Here is a 25,000-nt window from a genome sequence, read left to right as displayed (position 1 = left end):
ATGTTTGTTGTGCTGGTTTTTACATCAATAGTAAAACATTAGCTAGCTTGTTGCATTAATTTTACCTAGTTAAATTTTCTTTTATTCGTTTTCAAGAAGAAGCAAACTTTTATGAAAATTAATTGCATTAGTTTTATTCATTGCCAATGTTTTATGAACTTCTTTTTTTTATTTCTTTTTTTTTAAATATCTTCGCTTCCAACAAGGCTGCAAACAACCACTATTTAGAGTTGGAAGTTACTGAAAAAAAAAAGACGAAGTTTGTAGAGCAAGATAACGATTGACAGACGACTTAAATACTGCAAATTATATGAACCAGAAGAGCAAGATGAAGGAAGCAAATTCTAAAGAACTGACGTTGGAGGAAAAAAACTAGTTTAATAAGAGTTATAAGAACAGTCACAGAAAAAGGATGAGACTTAGTTGAATGATGAGTAACACAAGAATGAATTTTAGTAAATGACACAAGAGACGCTAGGTCTTTAGAGCAGTGCCCATTATAGTAATTGTAGAAAAGAGAAAGCTAAGCAACATTACGATGATGTGATAATGGTTGGAGGTTGGCTGCAAGAGCAGGTCCAACAATGATTACAATGCGTTTTTTGCACCTTGTCTAAAAGAGAAAGGGCACCATTAGAAGATCCGCCCCAGATATGGGAACAGTATTCCATACAAGAACAGGTTTGAGATTTATAGAGACAGGGAATAGAATCATGAGTAAGAAAGTGTCAAGCATGATAAAAAGATGCAACCTTAGCAGATGCTAATTTTGCAATCTGAGAAGATGAAGAGTAGATGACTCATTGAGTACACCGTTCATAAATATAGGAAGATCTAAATTATTGCGATAACAAATGGCTGAAAAAATTAAGTTTCATCTGAATTAAAGTTCACTAGCCACTAGGAGCCCCATGCTGTAGCAGAAGTGAGATCCTTTTCAAGCTCAGATACCCCCTCCAAGCAATCAAAGTGTGTTGGCTTCTTATCATGATAAGAATAAATGGTAGTATCATCAGCAAACAATGCCACCTTAGATTTGAGAATATCTGGTAGATCGTTAATTTAAATTAAAAAGAATATAGGGCCAAGAATAAAACCTTGAGGAACCCTTGAAGTTACAGAATAAGAAGAAGAGTGCTGTCCACCGAGGACAACTTTTATACTACGATTGGAATGAAAGGACTCAATAATATTAAAAATGTTACCAGATACACCATAAGAAAAAAGTTTATGGAGAAGTCCAGGATACTAAACTTCATCAAAAGCTTTAGAAATGTCAAGAGCAATGGCCTTAACCTCTCCACCTTTATCTAATGCACAATAAAACCTATCGGTTATTACTGTCAGCAAATCAGCTGTAAAACAAGAAGACCGAAATCCATAATGATGACCAGAAAGTAAGTTATTAGATTTAAGATGAGAGAAAAGTGTTTGTTATCCAAAAACCTTGCTTATGATAGGAAGAAGACTAATGGGATGGTAGTTAGAAGAATCAGATTGCTCTCCAGAATTTTTGAAAATAGAAATAACAGATACCGCTTTCCAGCAAGCTGGAAAACAAGACTTTGATAAGCACTTGTTAAATAGTTTTGAAAGTATAGATACTGTAAGCCGTAACAAAGGGCTCCAAATGTGGCCTTGGCAATGAACATCAAAAGTACAAACAGGGACACCATCCATGCGCAATATTGCACTGTTAATACTTTGATATTTTTCAGTTGTTGATGGAATCAGCCCTTCTAAGAGCTATAACAGAGTTCGGAAAACCTGCCTACCAGCTGGCCTCAGAACCTAAAAACTGAGTTTTAGAGCTGTACCCTCATTAGGAGATAATAGAATGAGTTGCTTAGTCATAAAAGCAGAGACACAAGCAAAACCCATGCATTGAGTTAAGAAGATCCAGTATTCAACATCCTAAACTGGAAACAATGTATTAAAAATACATCTGCGCCAGTCTAATAGATAAAGAAGGCGTGCAAGATTGGTCAACAGATGGAATCTATTTACCCTTTAAGTCTTTGCCTAGGAGGCCTTCTACAAGACAGTAGCCAGATGCATTTAACACCTGCCCAATATGATTATTTTTATCAAGACACCATCTCTAGCCTTCACTTAACCAAAAGCCTTAGACAGAGGGAGTTTTAAGTCGGAGTTGGCATCTCCTAGCCTTTGCCTAAAAAGGCGTATCCTACAAAGCAGCAGGACATGAAGCAGATTGTACTGGGTTAGATGTTACCGGTAGCAGGATCACCTGACCTGACAATATTATTTAAATAATATACTTTACAAATAAATAGCTATTTGTTTTCTTATTTTTCTATATTATAAGTAATTATATATTATATAATTATATATATTATATTGAGAAAAAATATAAAATAAAGCAAAAATCATTTTTAAAAGCAAAAAGTTGTGAAAACGAACAAACATTAGAAAAAACTAATCTAACTCTTATTATTCCCATTAATTTTTCTTTTTAGGATATCATTGTCCATTAACTTTTTAATATAATAATTGTTTGTTTTTGATTTTTAATAGTTATTTGTATGGCATTGTCTATCACTATCATTTAATTGGCTTCAGAGGATTGTACATTAAATGATTAACTCTTGTGCTTGGATATTTATTAAGGCATGGTCAATCCATGATGACAGTAACATTGAATTTCTATATGTATAATTAGTTTATTTAAGATTTAATGGTAAATGGAAAAATTACTCTTGCTTCTTTAACAGTTTTTGCTGTAAATTGTCATGCTTATTGTTTCATGTTAAAATCACCGACAATAATTAATTTACTCGATTGTTGCTTAATTCAACAATAATTAATATAAGAATTGCAAATTGTTTTGTTTTTGAAACATTTCAGCATTTCCATTATGGCATGGCATGTAAACTCCAATTAATACAACATTATCATATCTACATGTACTTAGCCATTTGTTAATAAAATCCATTTTAACATTTTTTTATCAATTTTTTTTTTTAATAACCCTTGCAGTACTGCCATGAGGTCTTCCAACAGTGTAGTCCTCTTCAATTGACAAATTACAATGTAAGAAAATAAACTCATTTTTGTCCATTACCTTTTCAATGTAACATAGCCTTCTATAAACATATTTAACAATTAAGGTGGATATTTTAATTTCATTTTTATTTCTAACATATTTGTACCTAAATACATTGATGTTTGTTTTTGATTGTTGAAACAGGCTTGTAATACATTTCCCCCCAATAATTGCCCAATAATTTTGCCCCAAAATTTTTTTTATTTTTATTACTCTTGTTACTTCTAATACCATAGTAAAGGTCATTATCCAAATTTTTTAATCTGCATTCATCTCTTAAGATTTTAGATTTGTATTTTTACAAATCTATAAAAAAAGGGAGCATTTCTGCTATCCATAAACTTCAATTTTCTTATATTTTGAATATTAACATTAATTTACAGCTTACTTAATACCCTGTTGATAGAGTTTTTGTTTTCTTCTTCTTCACTTATTTGATCTGTGTTTGTAGAAGCAATAACACCAAAGATAAAAACACTATTTTCTCTTATATCCCTTTCTTTTGTTTCATTAGAAATTAAATTTATAATGCTCATTTTGTCAGGAGATTTACTAGCACCGCTACAAATGTTTGGCCATGAAACTGGAGGTTGTTTAATTTTTTCTAACTCATGGATATGTGATTTCTTTTTATCACTTCTTAATTTTTTGATAAGCTATTTATTTAGTTGCTCTTGTTGCGTTTTGTAGGTTTCAAACTCTTACTTCAACTAAAACATCAACCATGTTAGATTTTTAATGTTATTTTTAGATATATGGATTCTTTTTATCTTAGTATTCCATTATTGTAAATAATAACTATGAATGTGTGTTTTTATTTAATTTTTATTGTTAATTCACCTCCCTCAGGTCAAAATGACTATTACAGATGAGAAAGGCTACTTAAATGTGGTTACAACCTTCTCTCAACTCTATAACTCCAAGAAACCAACCTTAATGAACAGGGCGGCTGTGCAGAAAAACAAGTTGAGCATGGTTCTACCAGGGACGCGGTGGGGATCGAACTTGGAACCTCTTACTTATAAAGTGAACGGAATATTTAAATTTAGATAACATCTCTGATGTCACACTAAAAAAACCTGCTGTCATGGGCTTCAATACATACATCAACTATCTTATAGCCTGCAATCGAGTGTTGCTACATTGACTGAGGGTTTGGTATGGGGCAGCAATCTTTTCTTTCATTATTCTTTCTTTTTTTTATTTTTTATTTAAATTTTTTTAATTTAAATCTAAACACTATAGTAGATAAGTAGAAAAAAGAACACTAGTAGATAAGTGTCAACTAATAACTTCTATTACACTATATGCATCCAAACCTACATATATCTCTACAATATATGTATATGTATATCTAAAATAAAAATAAAAAGTATAACAATAATAAAAACTGTTAAATTTATGACAAAACTACAAAATTGATAAAAATCAACTAAAATAGGAAAATCTAATTTTTTAAAAAGAATGGTAAAATTGATTATGGTTTCTTATTTTTTATACCTTTGTTGTTTAATACACTTAACGCAATCTCTCTACAATAAATAGAAGTTTAATCTCTTAGAATTAACCATTTTTATTACTTGGTCACATAACATTTTGCATCAACAACTGCTTGGAATCTGGGGGGCCTAATTTCAACGAGTTTTGTTAAAAAGCAATTTAGAAGTGTTACACACAATTCATCTTCATTACTAGGTTTTCTGTCTATGAGTTTAGTACCAAATATAGATCACAGATTCTCAATTAGGTTAAGATCAGGTGATTGTGCTAACCACAAGTAGGTATTCCCGCATTTTGTATATAAATTTCATTTTTTCTTGGTGTATGCTTTGGGTCATTGTTTTGCTGAAATATATAGTTTTCATTCAAAAATATAGTTTTTTTTACTTGGTTTTAATTGGTGAACTAAGATATAGGTACTTATTTTGGTCCATGATTCCATCAACTCTGTACAGGAAGGTACAGGTTTATCACTCAGGTTTGTCAGGTACAGGTTTACCACTTTAGGAGTAGTAAATGCACATGAAGCTATGATCTAGATCAAATTGTTCACCATTTTTTCCATATTTCTCAACTACCATATTTCCATCTTTCTCAATTACCATATTATAACAAAAAATGACTCACTTGTCTATTTGATATAACTCTATTATTCTAAAGTCCAGTTAAAGTGATTTCTGTACTCTTTTAGTCTTTTAACACAAATTTTCTTGTGTGTCAAAAGACAAGGATACAACAGAAGAATTAAAAAGTTGAAAAAAAAAATAATAATAAAAATAAGTTGTTGATTAAGAAATAAATAATTATGTTAAAAATAAGATTGTTTCAAGAAATAATAAAAATAACAAAATAAGAAAATGGAATCTTTTTCAAACTCCAAACCTAGATTTTATAAGTTTTTTTATATTAGTTTAAATGGTTTTCAATGCAGTTTAAAATTAAACTTAACTGCAACATAGTGCTTTAAAATGCGCTAATGATTTAACTTTTAACGATGTAAATATCTGAGCTAAGTTAAAGTTACATTTATTAGCATTACGCATTTTTACTATGCAATCTCATAACAAGGTCTACATAAGTTTGCTTCATATGTATATGAGAAAGTTTTTGAAATTAACAAATCATTTCTTTCTAACCACTTTACTAAAGTCATCCTCAAAGGATGACATTATAAAAGCGGAAAGAAATACTGTCAACATTCCTATATTAATGAATAGCCACCCTCTCACTGAGCCCTTTTTTACGTCTTCTTGGATTATATTTCATTTCTGACCTCTCACAGAAACTATATATACAATCAATTACAAAGTTAACATCTGCTAAGCTTCTCTTTATCTTGGTTGCCATTATCTTAATCTTGATTCCATTCTCACCTTTACAAATCTCTTATTTGTCCCTGTATGGAATACTGTCATATTTGGGCTGGTTTAATGAACGATACTCTTTCTCTTTTCAACAAGGTCTAAAAACACATTGTAAACATAGTTGGACCTGCCAAGCTTGAACCTCTTTCCCATCTTCTTAAAGTTGCATCTCTTTCTCTTTTTTACAAATACTATTAAGGTTGCTGTTTAAAGAAGTTACTATCTCTAGTTCCATCAAGCAAAACCCATTCTTGCTTGATTTGTCATTCAATAAAGTCATATCCTCTTACTGTAATTGTCCCTGCATGCTTATAAAAGCTTTTATTTGTCTAGTTTTTTGCTCTGCACTTCAACCCTTCGGAACTCTCTCCTATCTTCTTGTTTTCTTGATTCAAACAACTTTTCAAGTCTTCTGTTAACTGTTTTCTTACTATTTTTCTATATATTCTTTGTTTTCTAGTTCCCAACTCTCTCCCAACTTAATTGTGGTTGCTTGCATTCTTGGTTAGGGTGGCTCTTAAAACAACATTTTTGAAAAAAACCTGTTCCTACCCCTTTACTTTGTTCTATATAATACTAAAACACTGGGTTTAAAATTTTTTTGAACAAAAAATTATTTTAGGGGTAGCTTAAAAATTTGACTGGTCCCTAAAATTTTGAAAATAAAAGTTCTTCTAAAGTATGTCAACCTGGTACTCAAAAGAAGGGAAATTATATAAAAACTTCAAAAACAGTAATCACTTTACAAAAAAAGCATGTTTAAAAAAACTATTTTTATAAAACTTAAAAATAATGCCTTTTTTAATTTTCAGCTTAAAAACAATAAAAACTTCTTCTATTGATGTACAGTATGCAAAAAAAATAATCATACAGTTCAATAATAATGTCAAATTGATCAAGTTCCATGGAAATTTTTATTGAGTGGGGCTTCCTTTAGCCTTGATTGCCTCATCTAGATGATTTGGCATTGAACTGATCAAATTTTGGGTCTCTTCTGTTGTTATTTTATCCCATGCCCTCATTATAGCTTCTTTCAAGTTGTCTTAGCGTCTAAATGCTCATTTGCCAATTTTTCTGTCAAAAAAAACCCACCAATTTTCTATTGGATTCAAGTCTGGACTTAGAGATGGCCATTCCAAAACACTGATGTTATTTGTGTCAAAGCATAACTTCATTTTCTCAATTGTTAAGAAGCATAATCTTATTGGAACTGTTGCTAGTGTGGCTGGTAGAAAACAAAAACGCAAGACCACTAGTGCAAATGATCAAAATATCATTATTGTCATCATTAATGTGAAGAAAAATAGATTTGTTTTGGCAGCTAAATTAGCTTTTAAAAAAAAAGAAGATCATAAAATCACAGTGACTCTTCAAACAATCAGAAACTGTATAAGTGAACAAAGGTATGGAGGTAGAGTGGTTCGAAATAAACCTTTTAACTTCTAAACAAAAGGAAAGTCGATTGGAATTTGCATTAAAGTACTTAAAAATGCTGATATCATATTGGAAAAGGTTGTGTGGTCAGATGAGTCAAAATACAATCTAATCTTATCGGATAGAGTCCAAAAATTGTCGCGAAAAAAAGGAGAAACTTATAAATTGAGTTATTTGCGAGGTAGTGTAATGCATGGAGGAGGAAATGTGATGGTTTGGAGTGGTATGAGTTGAAAAGAAGTGGGGAAATTTACATTTATTGATGATAAAATGCTTCAATGTATTGTGGAATTCTCAAAGCTAACTTGCAACCATATACTTAAAAATTGATAATGGGAAACGATTTCATACTCCAGCAGGATAACAATCTAAAACATAATAGAAAATAGTGGTACATTTTGGATAGAAATATTGGCAACTGAGCATTTAGACGCAAAGACAACTTGAAAGAAGCTATAATGAGGGCATGGGATAATATAACAACAGAAGAGACCTAAAATTTGATCAACTTAATGCTAAATCATCTAGATAAGGCTATCAAGGTTAAAGGAGGCCTCACTTGATACAAATTTCCATGAAATTTGATCAATTTGACATTTTTTTTGAACTGTACGATAATTTTTTTTGCAATTAATTTTATGCATGATTAGATCAATAGTGTAAAATTCAATAGGTTTGAAAGACAATTAATTCACCAATACAAAAATTTCTTAAAACAATACTTGATAAGATATCTAAAAAAAACTTTTAAATATTTTAACGGACAACTCATTTTTTTGATGTAATCTTTAAAGTTATGATTTTTTTTAAGCTTACGATTATTTTTTTTGCATACTGTATCTATTTATTTTTAAATTGATTTTAATACAATATTTCCGGGGAGTATAGATACCCTTAAGGGAGTATAGATACCCTTATTATCAAGTATAATATAACAGTGGAAGACATAAATTTCGTGTTAAAAAATTTATTTTTTCTAAAAACTTTCTTTAATTGTAGTTGAAACACTTTGAAATTATTATTAAAATAAATTTTCAATAGAAAATGTTTCAATCAAGTAGATAATTTTGATGAATGTTAGAAGTTGTTTTCTTGTTTTATTATTTGAAAAAGTGAGTAAAAATTGAGGGCAAGTTGTTGCAACATTTTTAACAAAGTATTTCCATATTATTTCTCTTCAAAAAAAATCAACTTATAATTATAGTTTAAAAGCTGCTGCATCAATGAACCCTTGTGAACATCATGTGTGATGCAACAGGATAATTAGTGCTTTAAAAAATAGCATGATAATGATTAAAGGAAGCTAAAATATTATCAACAAATTTAGATATTGTTGTGGTTTATGGATAAATAAATTTTACAATTTAATATTGTGAGGTGGTACCAGAAAATATTTGTAAATTATTTGATTATTGTTTTGCATTTCTTTACATAGTTGTATATTTAAAAAAAATGGAATCCAAATTAGAGTAAGAAACAAAATTTATGCAGCATAGCAAGCTAATTATGTTTCTTGAAGTCGGAAAAAAATTGAAAGCCTATCCTAATAAATAAGCAATATTATTCTGCTGAAGCAAAACTAAGAATTTTAAAAAGTCGCGTTCTTTACAGAAAAACTATAAATCAATCTCTTTTAAAAACATTCAACAATGAGAAAAGCATTGAAAAAAGTTTTAAAAGCACTACTAAATTCAAAGAAAAAACAAAACTGAAATTCTTTCTATTCTTTCAAATAGCTTGTATAGAAAATCTGGGTTTACCTCCAGAATGTTCAAAGTTATATTGTCTTTCTGAAAAAGATGTTTTAGCAGTTGCAAACTTTTTTTATTTTACCGAGCAAAAATAATGTCACTTAGATTCAACTATTTGACAAAAAACAACTTGTGCAAAACAGCTGTGGCATAGTGGTTAGAGTTCTGGTTCCGAACCAAGAGGTCTGAGGTTTGATGCCAACTATAGCCCAATAAGCAACATTGGCAAGAAAAGAAGCATAAGCTTCCTAGTTAAATGCTCTTTAGCGGTGCTTTGTGATAAGACTGTAAGGACTTCTGGGAGCACCTTAATAACCACAAAAAAACAAACAAACAAAAAAACACATTGTTTTGATACTTCTTTTATATTATACAGAAGCTTTGGAGTTATTCAAGGAAAAGCATCAACACATCAAAACTGGAACAAAGAAAATTTTGGGAACTAAGTTCACACAACATGAAATCTGTTACAAAATTTCCGCATAATGTTTGTGTTTGAAGTTTATAAAAATGTATACATATAAAAATATGTGATTTGGCTTTTTAACAGGTTAGATTAACCAAATCAATTCAAGTGTCTTTGATCAAAAGTTGAATCTGAAATGATATACAACTTTGTTTGTAAACTGTACACATACAATTGCGCCTATGACAAATGAGTTGCATGCAAATGTATGAAACAGTTTAATAAACACTTACAATTTGTGAATATATTTGACTTCAAAGTATTGAAACTAAAACATATACAAATATTGAAAAGATTTTAAAGAAGTCTACTGTAACAAAACTTATCCAGCACATATCAGCGATGCGTGTCAAATTTGTTAAAAACGCATTTGTAAAAAAACAACCAATCAACAATTTTAAGAAATTGAAGTAAGTTACAATGAATATTAATTCAGAAACTGTCCTTAATCCAAGTTGACTGGGCTGAAAATGCAAGGTGTTTCTGTTAAAATAAATCATTTTTATTGATAATATTTTCTTTTGGTTGTTTTAGTAAAAGAAAGTTGATAAAAACAGCAAAGCAGCTCAGCTCATTTCGATCAAAACCAAATTTCTATCATTTGCACAAAAAACATTTACTGTAGTTGCTGATTCAACTGATCATAAAAAGCCTTTAGTTATACCAAACATCAACAAAACCCTTCACTGTATTCCTAATTGAGTCAAAGAAGTACACAGCAACAATGCCACTTCTCAGTTTAAAAACAAAAGCAACTTTATTTTCTGGCATTTTTTTGCAGCAATGCATGGGAAAGGAGATGTTTTTCAGAGATCCAGATTGATCAAACAAAGTCAGCTGCAGATTTTGTGTTAGCATTATAATAAGTATTACAAGGTTTACAAATATCTGTAATTTATGTCAGAAAGTAATACAAGACAGCAAAAATTTGGATTTCCATTGAAGTTTTGTTTTAAGTTATTCAAAAAAAATTAAAGTTATACTAAAATCACATTATTTTTATGTTTAGAATGACAATGTTGCTTCCATGCTATTTTCATCTGAGCAAAATTAAAATTTATTACAAAAAAAAAAAAAAAAAATTTTTAAACATGATTTCAATTCCATCTTTTTTTTTATCACTGAACATCGTGCCATTGACTGATAGATTTTTTTCTGTAAAATAAATCGGTATGAAAATTTCTTTGATTGTGGATTTTATTATGACTGGCTGAATGAGCCAAACAAATAAATTACAACAACAAAATCTAATCATATCCTATTAAAAAACTGTTTTTTCGCACTTTTTTCATTTTTTAATCTTAAATTAAAATTTTTATTTAAGTTTATTTTAATTAATTAATAATTTAAGTAAGTTTTTTTTTAAATATATTATTTTTTATTAAAATTTATTAAATTTTTATTAGAGAAAATCTCTTCGCATTATACTTCACTGAACTATGGAAATAACATATTTAAAAAATTGTTAAAAACAAAACAACAACAAATCAATTTCAAGTTTCTTTTGATTTGAAAATCGAAATATTGGTTTTATAAAAAATCGTGATGTAATCTCTGTAATCCTGATTTACTATCTATCTATTTTTACATTGTCGATATCTTTTATTTAATCATTTATATATTCAATATATATTTTCAATATATATTATTTTAGAACATTTCAGTTTTGATTTGTATTATTACTAAGTTTAAGCATAATTACTTAAAAGTGAAACAATTGACTCATAACAAAGTGTAAAAATTGATTTCTCACTTTTAAATGTCATAAATGACCCATATTAGTATTAGTACCCATCCACATGTGAAACTAACTTAAACATGTTTTTTTGTATTCATTTTTAATGCTATTTTTTTAAAAATAACGTTCAATATCTTAATTTATCCTAAATATCCTAATTTTGAACTATACAGACTTATGAATATTTACTTTTTCTCCAAATTTCTAATTCTTTATAATTTAGATCATTCAGCCAAAAAAATAATGACGAAAAACAATAGTAAAACAAATTAAAAAATTGAAAAGTACTCTTACCAACTCGAGCAATAAGCGTATAACCTTCACCAAATTTATTTTTCAAATGTTGTGGACTACCAATACATTTAAACTGTCCATTAACCATAATAGCTAATCTTGAGCACAATGCTTCACATTCCTCCATACTAATAATAAAAAACATGCCAAATAAAAAAAAACAAAAACAAACAAAAAAAAAACACATGTCTAATTTTTTCAAAAGCATAAAGTAGTATATAAAGTGGTATAAAAAATAGTGGTTAACAAAAATATGAAGTAATCCCATTAGAAATTGTTTTTAAAAACCTAAAATTTTTTTGGTTGTTAAGTGATTAAGCAGTTAATGGTTCTAGATAAATTAACATAAATTAACATAAATTAACATGGAAAATTTTAATTTATTATTTCTTAGAAATAATATAATTTTTTGTTTATACATGAAAGCAAATATTTATATACAAAATATTAAATTTAAGTTTCAATTTCATTTTAAGTACTTAAGTTTCAACCTGAGACTGCAGAAGATAAGATTTCAGACTATTTGAATTTCTATAACCAATTCACATTAAATCACAGGATTAAATTCTTTCTCTCTTTAATGTTAAACAAATTTTGTTTGAAAAATGCAAATCCAAATCCAAAAAATTTCAAAACAAAAAACATAATCAAGATACTAAACTTAATGCTAAGCCCTAACTGTTCCTTAACTTTAATTATAAAGTGTAAATGAAAATAGAGATTCAGAAAAGCTAAAACACTATGCTAAGTACTAATTTTTAAGTAATGTTAAATAAGATAAAAAATACCTTATTAATCATTTAACACTCATTCCTTATTACACATTTGGTAATCATTCCTTATTTTTTATTTATCAAAAAAAAACAACAAAAAACAAAGTAAAAAAACATACAGATGTGATGTTATAACAATTGACTTCCCGGACTTTAAAACTCGAAATAAAGAATTCCACAACATTCGTCTTGCTGTAGGATCCATTCCAGACGATGGCTCATCCAAGAATATAAGTGGTGGATCACCTGCAAGGGCAATTGCTGTGCATAGCTTTCTCTTATTACCACCACTATATAAATAAGTTATAACAAAAGAATATATATATTTTATTAAAAATTAAAATTAAAAAAAAAATAACAGAATGTATGTGTTACAACATGAACTTATTGTAAAGAAAAAAGAAAAAAAAGAAAACACTGATATTCAATGAGTTTTATTATATGATATATTACGCACAAAATAAATTTGTTTTCTTTTTTTTTTTTACATCTTCGCTTCCAACAAGGCTGCAAGCAACCACTATAAGAGTTGAAAGTTACTGGAAGAGAAAAGATGAAGTTTGTAGAGCAAGATAATGATTGAAAGACGACTTAAAAGATTGCAAAATATATGAATCAGCAAAGCAAGATAAAGGAAGCGAATTTCAAAGAACTGAGGTTCGAGGAAAAAAACTAGATGAATAAGAGTTTTTGGAGCATTTAGAAACAGTCACAGAAAAAGAATGAGACTTTGTTGAATGATGGTAACATGAGAATGAATTTTAGAAGATGGCACAAGAGACTCTAGCTCTTTAGAGCAGTGCCCATTATAGTATTTGTAGAAAAAATAAAGAGAAGCAATGTTACAATGATGTGATAATGGTTGGAGGTTGGCTGCAAGAGCAGTCCAACTATGCTTACAATGTGTTTTTGCACCTTGTCTAAAAGAGAAAGGGAATCATATATATTTGGTGAATCATATATATATATATATATATATATATATATATATATATATATATATATATATATATATATATATATATATATATATATATATAAATATATAAATATATATATATATATATATACATATATATATATATATATATATATATATATATATATATATATATATATATATATATATATATATATATATATAATATATATATATATAGACTAGGCAAGTTTGAAACCAACCTAGTTCAAACATCTGAAACAAATAAAAAGTTATTCTCAGTGGTTGTATCAGATGCAGCTCGATCCATCAATGTAGATAAAGCCAACATTTTAAATGCAATTAGTAAAGAGACACAGGACAAAACAAAGAAGGAAATGTAATTGTATTTGGGATTCCAGAATCAACCAAAACAATGGAAATAGACCAAAAAAATGACGACAAGAAGGAAATAAAAAGAGTGTTTGACTGTTTAAACCTTAACAATACCGAGATCACAAAAATTCACAGGTTAAATTCAGTGAATAAACCAAGTCCAATGATTATTGAATTAGAGAGCACAGAATACCAGGCAATAGTATTGAAAGCCCAAAAAAACTGAAAGACAATGCTCATTACCAATGTACAGTATACATTAATCCTGATTTGACACATGTTCAACGAATTGTACAAAAGCAAGTAGTGGATGAGCGAAACTGCCTAAATACTGTACGAATCGACATGTCAACTTTGTACATTATTAAAAATGGAGTAGTAGCTATGATTAAAGTATCACCTGTAGGTACGGCAGTAACAGTTTTAACAGACTGCAAATTGACATTAGCAACTTCAACAAATGCAAACACTTCATCTGCAACAATCTGGAGCAAGTCAAAAAATCACAAATGCATAACAACCAGAGCTTTAGTCATTCCATTCACCAACATGTTTAAAATTCTAGTATACCAATGCCACTTCCCTAAACAACAAAAGACACCAATTTGAAGCTTGAATACAGGTGGATAATCCAGACATAATTATGATAACCGAGACATGGTTTAATAAGTCATCAATAATAAACTTAGACAGTTATACATGCAACAAAAAAAAACAAGATCAATAGGTATTGGTGGAGAGACTGCAATCTATGTAAAAGAATCTATTATAACCACAAGTGACAGTTACATGAATGCATGGAAAAAAACTGTTGAACAATTGTGGTGTAGTTCCAAGCTATCAACTGAGGACCACATACTGCTGGGATGTTTTTACAGGCCACCAAATAGCACATCTGAATTAAATGCAGAATTAAACCATATCATAGAAGAAGCCAAAAATCTAGTGGATAACAAAAAGTTAACTGGTATGTTTATAGCTGGAGATTTCAACTATCCCAACATTGAATGGTCTGACAATCTGTGCATTACTGTTAAAGGCAACTGTCATCAGAGCTTAAACTTTGACGACAATTTAAATGAAAATTATCTCCACCAATGTTTCAGATTGAGGATGGAAAACAAAAAACATACTAGATCTTGTAATAACGGAGGACAGTGAAAGAGTGATAGACATGGAAATAGGACCACCACTAGGATCAAGCGATAAGGGACACAATGTCATCCAATGGAGTGTCATCACAAACAGCACCATTATAAGAGAAATTTATTACAACAAATCATACGTCTACAGGAAAGGTGATTATACAAGAATGAATGCATCACTAGAGTGTATTGACTGGGATAAGTAGTTTGCAGGAAAATCAGCAAATAAGTGTTATGAAATCTTCTTAGAAAAATATAACAACATGTGTTAGCAATTTATTTTGCCCAAACAAAACAAAATGAAAAGTACAATAAAAGATCCACATATGCTGAAGTTAGGCGACTAATACGTCTTAAAAAAACACTGTGAAGTTGCCTAAGAGCAACAAGTTATAAAAATATCGACTTATTAAATAAATACAAAGTGACAAGAAAGAATGTAAAAAAAGCTGTGAAGAAATCAGTGAGTTCGAAAAAATAATTGTTGACAAGATAAAGACAGATCCTCAGATACTCTATTCATATGCAAAAAGACACACTAAGTTGAAAAACAAATTATAAATCTTGAGAGACAATACAGGTACAATAATCTTCAACAAGGAAACAATTGTCAATTGTCTAAATGAAGGTTTTCAATCTGTTTTCATGTCTGAGGCAGATACAGCGCTTCCGAAATTTGATAAAGTAATAAATGAAGACATTGACTGGGACTTGAGGAGTGTGTTAAATTCAGATAATGTAAAAAATAAACTAGAACAATTGGACAAAAAAAAGCAATGGGCAGCAAAATGGTGAGCCCGTATGTACTTAAGCAATGTGTATCAACACTCTTGAAACCTCTAGCAATCATATTCAGCCTTACAATTGAGTTGGGAACAATACCAAATAGTTGAAGTGAAGCAAACATAACCCCTTTGTTCAAGAAGGGCAGCATATGTAGCATTAAACTACAGACCAGTGTCTTTAACATCAGTTCCATGCAAAATCTTGGAAAGATTTATTCATGTAGCAATCACTAATCATTTGAAACAAGATGATGCTCTATTGTGACACCAGCATGGTTTTGTGAAGAAAAGGGCTTGTGTAACCAACTTACTGGAAACAATGGATTTTTTGACAACATACATGGAGTGCAAGAGTTTAATTGACATAATATACCTTGATTTCAGCAAGGTCTTTGACAAGGTACCGCACAAAAAGCTATTATTTAAGTGTGAAGCATATGGGATATCCAGTGTTTTGTTGAGATGGATCGAGGTTTTTTAACCAATTGTAGGCAACGCATTGTAATGGGAGAAGTTTTATTGTCAGGTTGAATATACTCCGTGGTGTTCCTCAGGGATCTGTTCTTGGGCCTCTTTGCGTATGCAAACTTTACGCTGACGACAGCAAGCTAATAAAACCGATAAAAAACATATCTGATACAATCAGTTTGCAAAAAGATATCAATAACTTAGTTAAATGGACAAGTATATGGTTAATGGAATTAAATAATGAGAAGCGCAATGTTATGCACATTTGCAAAAAGAACCTTGGGACCATCTATACAATTACAGAAAATGGTGTTGAGTACAAACTAGACAAAACAACAGTAGAACGTAACCTCGGCGGGTTGATCTCATCAAACACCAAATGGTACCATCAAGTTAATGCAGCAGCAGCAAAAGTGCAGAATGTGCTCAGAGTCATCAAGCATACTTTTACTAATTTAAATACGGAAATAATTTGTACTCAGTACACAATGCTATCCTTGTATGGAATCCTACTTTGAAAGGTTACATTGAAACACTAGAAAAGCTCCAATATCGCACAACCAAACTGGTACAGTATCAATTTGCACCATTATTACAAGCAAATGGACCAGCATCAGCAATAAGAGGTCATAATCTAAGAATTGAACAAGAAAATGTCAAGCATTTTTTAGTAACCGTATTGCGAATGAATGGAATGCATTACTGATTTATGTGGTGAATGTGCAGTCTTTGAACTCTTTTAAAGCAAGACTTTTAAATTACTATAAGTAAAATACAGAGTAGTGTAGGCTGTCATAACGCATATATAACCATAAATGTGTTTCGGGATTTAGTTTGCTACAGCATCTATATATATATATGAATATATATATATATATATATATATATATATATATATATATATATATATATATATATATATATATATATATATATATATATATATATATATATAGCATGCCATGACATGAGCATTAGCTGACAGGTGACAGCACACAGGCAGAATTTTGTTGACAAGTGCCATTTTGCAGCGGACAAAACAAGTGCAACTTTTTTGGTTTGTTTCATTTTCTTAAGTCTTGTCCGTGTCAACGTCATGGAAGTTTTTTAATAATTAAAGGAAGTATCCAGAAATTTCCAGAAGTTTCAGAAGCATGCAGAAGCTTCCAGAAGTTTCCAGAAGAAGCATCTGGAAGCATCTAGTAGCATCCAGAAGTATCCAGAAACATTCAGAAGCATCCAGACGCATACAGATGCTTCCAGAAGCATCGATAAGAAGCATCTAGAATCTTCCAGAACAGGTTCACACAGGTTCATTTTACTATATAAGAGACATGTAATTCAGTCAGTATATGGAAGCCAATCAGTCAGTATTATTAAGACAGTTTATCGAAGTGAGTTTTATTAAAGCCTTTTATCCGAAGAACATCAATAGAAGAAGTGAAATACAACAAGTGTTTCATTACATCAATACAGTCCACATCCAACCAAGACGTTGTGTTCCACAGAGCATTATTGTATCATCAAAAGGTAAATGTAACACGGTAAGCCTTGAGAAGCGTGATTATTTATTTTTATTATTTTTATGACTTCAAGTGCAAAAATGGCTCCCGACAGTCTTGGATTGGAACTAAGAAAGAAAATTATTGGCGATTACATAAGTGGAATGTCACAAAAAAGTATTTGTGATAAATATCGCGTGAAAAAATGGACCGTATCAAGACTATGTTCCAATTATTGTTCTACAGGGAAGTTGGCAGCAGATAACAAAGGTGGAAGACCGCATTCCACCACTTCTAGAGAGGATATTATGATTGTCAGATCCGTCAAGAAGGATCCCTGGATGTCATCAGTCGAGATACAAAAGCAATTAGAGCTGCCTGTATCGGACCGAACAATCAGACAACGTGCTATTGAAGCTGGATTGTTTTCTCGACGCTCTGTAAAGAAACCGTTGATTTCACTAAAAACCAGAAGAAAAGACTCCTGTTTGCTACATCTCATATTGACTGGAATGTGTAGAAATGGCGAACTGTCCTGTTCAGTGATGAATCGAAGTTCAACATCATTGGGAGCGATGGGTCTGGTCTGGGTGTTTTTCTGCTAACGGTCTAGGTCCAATACATTGAAACGATGGAATAAGGGACTGTGTCATGTATAAAAATATCCTAAAAGATGTTATGTTACCTCATGCTCAATGGAATATGCCAATAAAATGGGTTTTTCAGCAAGACAACGATCTGAAACACACTGCAAAAGTAGTCAAGCAGTGGTTTCAAGTCAACCACCTATCGGTGATGGATTGGCCGCCTCAATCTCCGGATCTCAACCCTATCGAGAACCTGTGGGAGATCATCAACCGCAGAATTAATCGTAAAGGTGTTCGTAATAAGGATCAACTGTTTGAACAAATCCAAAAGGCCTGGGCAGCGATTCCACAAAGTTTCATTGATCACCTGATCAAATCTATGCCTTGAAGATGCAAGACTGTGATCGACAACAAAGGATTCGCCACAAAATATTGATAGCGAAATACAGCTTGATCAACATTTTGTTGAGTTGCACTTGTTTTGTCCAGAAGGAAATCAACTTTTTTTAATACTTTTGATTAATTTATTAATTTTCGTGTACAAATAATGAACTTTGTGATGAATAAAACTTGAAGAACTTTGTCTCTAAACAGTTACATAGTTATTTCTCTAAATTGAAAAAATGCAGCACATTTATATAAAGAAACTAAATTAGCATTATTTGGTTGCAGTAGTTTTGTCCAATACTGTATATATATATATATATATATATATATATATATATATATATATATATATATATATATATATATATAAAATATATATATATATATATATATATATATATATATATATATATATATATATATATATACATATGTATATAAACATCAAACTTCAATTGGTTTTGATGTTTATATACATACATATATACATATATTTATATACATATATATGCATATGTATATAAACATCAAAACCAATTAAGTTTTGCTTTAACGAAAAAAAAAAATTGTGCTGTTATTTTTTTGTATTTGTAATAACAGCAAACATAATAAATTTTATTAAAATTTGTAAATAATAATAAAAATATGATAATGGAAATTCGAATTATAACTTAGGAAAATGACTAACCTATACGCCTTGGTGACTTTATCAATATGCTGATCAAAAGACAAACTTTTTGCAAGAAAGTTAACTAAATATGGAATGTTTTTCTCAGGGACACCACGTAGTCGACAATACATTTCTAGATGCTCACGACCAGTCATCAAATCATTTAAAGAATCAAATTGAGGACAATAGCCCATTTTTTGACGAACCTTATAAAATTTCATAACTGAAAAATTAACTTACTTGAAAAAATGTTAATAAGCCAATTTTTAATATAAATAAAAATTTTTATATGTATATATATATATATATATACATATATATATATATATATATATATATATATATATATATATATATATATATATATATATAAATATATATATATATATATAAATATATATATATATATATATATATATATATATATATATATATATATATATATATATATATATATATATATATATATATATATATATATATATATATATATTATCTAACCTGCGCCATTTCTGTTGCTACATTAAATTTATCAATAAATGCCATTCCACTAGTAATGGTTTCATCTCCAGTTAGCATTTTAAATGTGGTTGTTTTACCTGCCCCATTTTGCCCAATTAACCCAAAGCATTCTCCATATTGTATACCAAGAGATATATTGTCTACAGCTAAAAATTCTTCACCTGACATAAAATATTAGTGATGAAATTGAGCAACTATAAAACTAGAACTATCAAAAAAACAACAACAAACAAACAACAACTTATAAATAAAGAAATCATTTGGATACATATTGAAAAAGCAATGATTTGTCAGCAGAGAACTCAGAGGCTGTAATTCCACGTTATATTTTTTTCTCTTTATTATCAATAAATATTTGTTCACCAAATAGGGTGTGTTTCCACTAAATCTGATAACAAAAATAATAGAAAATAGTTAAATTTTCAGTAGGACAGTAAGTTTTTAATTAAGTAAAATCTATATTGAACTTTCTCAGAAACACAAAAAATGAACCTACGACCTCCTGATTCTTGGCTGACAATTCAGGGAAGATATTAACTAAGTAAAAAATATTTTACCAAACTTAGAGCCATATACTTTAGTAAGTCCATTGAGTTTTAATACACAATTTGAAGTATCACCTTGGTTAATTCGCATTTGTTCATTTACAACATCATCATCTAATTGTAAACCTGGCTTAACTAAATGTTTCACTTGGTTTCTATTGAAAACCAGACTTTTTATGATAAATACAAATTTTTTTAAAATGTTATACTCAATAAATAAAACCAGAGAAAAGAAAACCATAGCTTGAAGTGTCATAAATACTAAGTACCGACCTATTCCAGGATTGTACCATGACAAATAATTTGTTTGAAAAGTAATTGATTGATTTGTAAATATTCCTTGTGTAATATTCATACATAATTCTTTAATTACAGTTGATGGTAAAGATTGTTTGCTAAGATTATCAATACACATTTGTAAAGATTTATCAAAAATATTTATATACTGAAAGTTATTAAAAATATCAATTATTCCTTGACCAAGACAGTAGTTAGGTAGCAATAAAAATATCCACTTTAAAACATTTGTTACATCTTGCAAATCGGAAGAAGTCAAATTTAATATGAAGATAACAAGTAAAGTTGCCAATCCTGTTATAACATTTAAAATAGTCATCCTGGTAAAACCAGTAGAGGCAACAACAAATAAAAATGAAAACAAATACATAAAAGGAATGACAGCCATTCCATAGAAGACTAATAACAATACAGCATAGCCAAGTCTATCACCTAAAAATACATTTTAATTAGTTAATCACACATTTTTTTGCGAGTGTTGTTAAAAAAAATAATTATTAAAACAGGATAAACATCGGTAAACCAAGTCAAAAAAAAAAAATCAGTTTTTTTTAATCATGTCAAAAAATTTAATACATCTAATATTTTTTTTAAAAAGCTTCACTTCCAAGAAGCAACCACTATTAGAGTTGGAAGTTACTGGAAGAGGAAAGATGAAGTTTATAATGCAAGATAACGATTAACAAACAAATTAAAAGATTACAAAATATATGAATCAGAAAAATTTTTTTTGCTGATAGATATGCAAGTAATGGTTACAATTGGAAATTGCAGCAGTACAATGAGAGAAAAACCATGGAGAAGAGGGAGGTTTGACTTGGAATTGTCAAAAGGGAGTAAAAGATTCCATGCAAACCTGAATCCAAGAAGTTATGTAAGAAGCATATTTGTTAGCAGGAAGATGAAAGATTTCTACCCAAGGGCCATCACAAAGAAAATCACGGAAAGAGTCCCAATCAGCTTCAAGATGGTTGTAAGAGGTACGATGATAGGGGGATTCAGATGATGAAAAAGAATGAGATATAGTTTTAGAGAGATCAAACCATGATTAAAAGCATCTAAGGGTGAGTGTGGGGAAACTGGGCAATGACTAAGATCAGAAACAAGACATAAGTCTTGTTTCCGAGAAACAAGATAAATAGAAAAGATAAATGATTTGAATTTTTCTGGAAAGAGAGTTGGAAAGTTGACTGTTTGTGCCAGAGATCGAGAAAGGTAACAGTTGTGGACCTAAACACCTGCAGAGTCACCGACACTAGAACTAAGCCATTCAGTGTGACGAGCATTAAAGTCACCAACAACAACCATATTGGCTGAAGGATAAAGAGAAAGGGCTTTGTCAATATGATCAGAAATGACATCAAAAAAAGTGCAGTCTTGAGATGAAGGAGAGCGATATAGAACAAAGAGAAAGGTGATAGAGTGAAGTGGTGGTAAACCAAAGCACATGAAAAAATAGATTGTGGATTCAAACCTAATTTTACGACAAATGGGTGAATTCTTACCAATGTAAAAGCCCAACCCAAGCATGTGACTATTGGAGTCTTTATGAATTAAAGGAAGATAACCATCAACACTAAGATCGCAAGATGAGACAGCTGTACTCAAATTAGTCTCACAAAGAGCAGGTAGGTCTGGTGAACTTTGCAAGAGATAAGACTCAACAGAAGAAAAATTACTTCAAAGACTACGAATAATGAATGATAGATTTAGTGAACTTGGTGATGACAACGCTTTTTTTGTGTTTTTTGGTACTTTATTCATTTTTAAATTTGTAAAAGAACTTGACTCAAAACACAGATAGTACTCAGTGCACTATCTAATAGTCCTAGCAATTGCCTCTTTATTATCAATAAACCTTGAGCCATAACAAAGGGATTAAATATGGCCTCAATTGTACAGGGGTTAAAACAAATTTTTTATATCCTTTACTAATTTAACAATATATATATTTTTTTATTCATATAATGTGAACTTTTAGTGTGAACTAAATAAAATTTATGCAATTATTGCAACAAAACACAACTCTTACCTATAAAAGCCTCTTGTTGAAAAATCTCAAATATTATAACAATAAGAATAACAGGCAGACTAAAATTAATTAAATCCCATATGTATGCAGATGACCAGTAACTAAATGGATTAATACCACTAACAAATTGAACATGTTTTGAACCTGAAGCCTTCTCTTGTACTAAAAAAACAATGAAGCTGGAAGCTAAGAAAGCCATAGCAAACACCAACATAAATCCAATTTGAAAACCATTAGGATTACTATAAAATAAAAAGTAATTTATAAAGCAACAAGATCATTAATAGAACTAAATAAACCAATATAAATACAAAAAAATGTAATTGAACTTACATAGAAAGATCAGATATGCTTTGCTTTACAGTTTTCGGTAAAGGATCATTTGTAGAAGAGATAGAACATTCAGGTTTATACATACGTAGTAATGAGTTTGTAAAAGCGTTCAACGAGACTGGGGCAGCATGATATGCTTCATTGTTAAACCACATAGTAGCTAAAATAAAATAATTTTTAACATGTAAGCAATTAAAATAATTGTTTAAAAAAATAGTAGAAGCACTTACCTTCTTTTATTGTATAATTAAGCTCTAAACCAATAAGATACTTTAAGTTAAATTCTCCTAAACCACGTGTTTCTAGCATTAATAAATAATCTACCACATTTTTGTCAGCTTGTTTTAGAATTGAATTTTTGCTTTTTATGAAACTTTCATAGATTGAGGCATCAAAAACACTAAAAGAAAACAAGAGGGTATTTTATTTTTTGCACTAACAATAAATAAACTAGTAACCATAACAACTATCTTATACATAGGGCCACCCTGCTTTATTTGAAAACTATAAAGTTATGGTTCTCAGTCAGTTGATTAGCTATAAAGTTTTTTTATTGTTTAATCTTGTTTTGATTCCAAGATAGCGCTGCTATGGCAGGTTATAATTGGAAAATGCTTTTTGATGATTTAAAGTATGATGGTTTTTGATGGTTTAGCTGGTGGTATTTTATACTGTTTTACAATCCTATCATAGATTAAATGCTTTTCTATAGGCTCTTGTATTTTATATTGTTTGTTACTTAAGTACTAAGTGATTGTATTTAATAAGTTTTCTTTCAGTTTTGGTTTGTTAATAGATGACATCATGACATTTTATTATATTGACATTATATTCATTTAATTATTATGATATTTTTATAAGGCTTCAAGTCTTATACCTAGGGCCATATAGTTTATATGCATTTAGGGCCGCATGTGTGTTTCTCTGATAAAGAATTTGTTTGATCAAAGGTAGATAGTTGGATTTCGAAAATTTGTTTAATTTAAGCAAATTTTTAAATAAAATCTTTATCTATCTTTGTTGTCTATTCAAAATGGAGTTGAACCTATTTTCAGAGAGTGGCCCTAGGTACATTAGCTAGTGGACCTAGTTACAAAAAAGCTTATTGTACCTAGGGCCTCTAATTTTTAAACCCTTCTACATTACGGACTTTTATAGTTTCAGTAATTATATATACATTATTATAAAGTAATTAAAATAGAGATAGATTATACCAGTTTCACAATTTTTAGACAAGTCTGTGAATTAAGGCATTGAAAAAATCCAGTCTTAGGTACACAAACTTGCTCTAACCTTAAATATTACCTCGTATTTAATATTATCACAATAAACCACCAAAAGGTTTTTAAAAATGACATTATGTTATGTTAAAATATGGCATTAGTTTATGTGAAAAATCTAAAACCTTATCTTAACACTCATATAATGTTAGACTCTACTTAAAAAAATACATAAGAGCTTATAATAACAAAGTGTTCCAAGAATGCTCCTCTTTATTAAGAAACTTTCGTTAAACAGAGAGAAGACAGACTATGTTTCAAAGGCAATGTGTTCAAAAAAAGTTACAACAAATTTTTATAATCTTAACTTAACTTGTTGTTTTTAATGACGGTGACAAAAAAATACAAAACATTAAAAAATATATTATAATAATCTTAAACTTTTTAGTCGTAGTCAACTAACAAAGAATTATAAAAACCAAAAAGAAACATAAAAACCAAAAAGATAAAAATGAAAAAATATAACTAATAATAATTACATATCAGAAAAAAAAAATTAATTTTAACAATTAATGATAAAATTAAATATAACAATTGTAAAAAAAAATATTATGTTTTTTTATTATTTAACAATATAATATAAAATAATATATATGGCACACATAATGTATATGACATATAATATATGACATAAAATACTAAAAACTAAAAAACATTTCAATTGTTACAAAAACAATTAAAAAATATATAAAAAATAACAATGTATAAATAAAATTATGTACAATAAAAGTATACAAAAATCATT

At 29.4% G+C, this 25,000-nt stretch overlaps 1 protein-coding gene across 2 annotated transcripts in view; it reads right to left on the bottom strand.

The window, feature by feature from the left end:
• Positions 1–25,000, bottom strand: part of LOC100205961 (phospholipid-transporting ATPase ABCA3) — a 103,598-nt gene that overhangs the window by 8,188 nt on the left and 70,410 nt on the right. For both annotated transcript variants that reach the window (XM_065796438.1, XM_065796439.1), the window contains 8 exons: positions 23,206–23,375; positions 22,976–23,135; positions 22,643–22,884; positions 20,326–21,042; positions 19,748–19,929; positions 19,265–19,452; positions 12,507–12,677; positions 11,615–11,742 (listed from right to left, as the gene is read on the bottom strand). In XM_065796438.1, the coding sequence (XP_065652510.1) occupies positions 11,615–11,742; positions 12,507–12,677; positions 19,265–19,452; positions 19,748–19,929; positions 20,326–21,042; positions 22,643–22,884; positions 22,976–23,135; positions 23,206–23,375 (1,958 nt within the window). The remainder of the gene's footprint in view (positions 1–11,614; positions 11,743–12,506; positions 12,678–19,264; positions 19,453–19,747; positions 19,930–20,325; positions 21,043–22,642; positions 22,885–22,975; positions 23,136–23,205; positions 23,376–25,000) is intronic.

Source organism: Hydra vulgaris, chromosome 04 (genome assembly GCF_038396675.1).
Source record: "Hydra vulgaris chromosome 04, alternate assembly HydraT2T_AEP".
In the NCBI taxonomy this organism is placed as follows: domain Eukaryota; kingdom Metazoa; phylum Cnidaria; class Hydrozoa; order Anthoathecata; family Hydridae; genus Hydra; species Hydra vulgaris.
The sequence above is the reverse complement of the archived record's forward strand: the minus strand, read 5'-3'. Positions and strand labels throughout refer to the sequence as shown.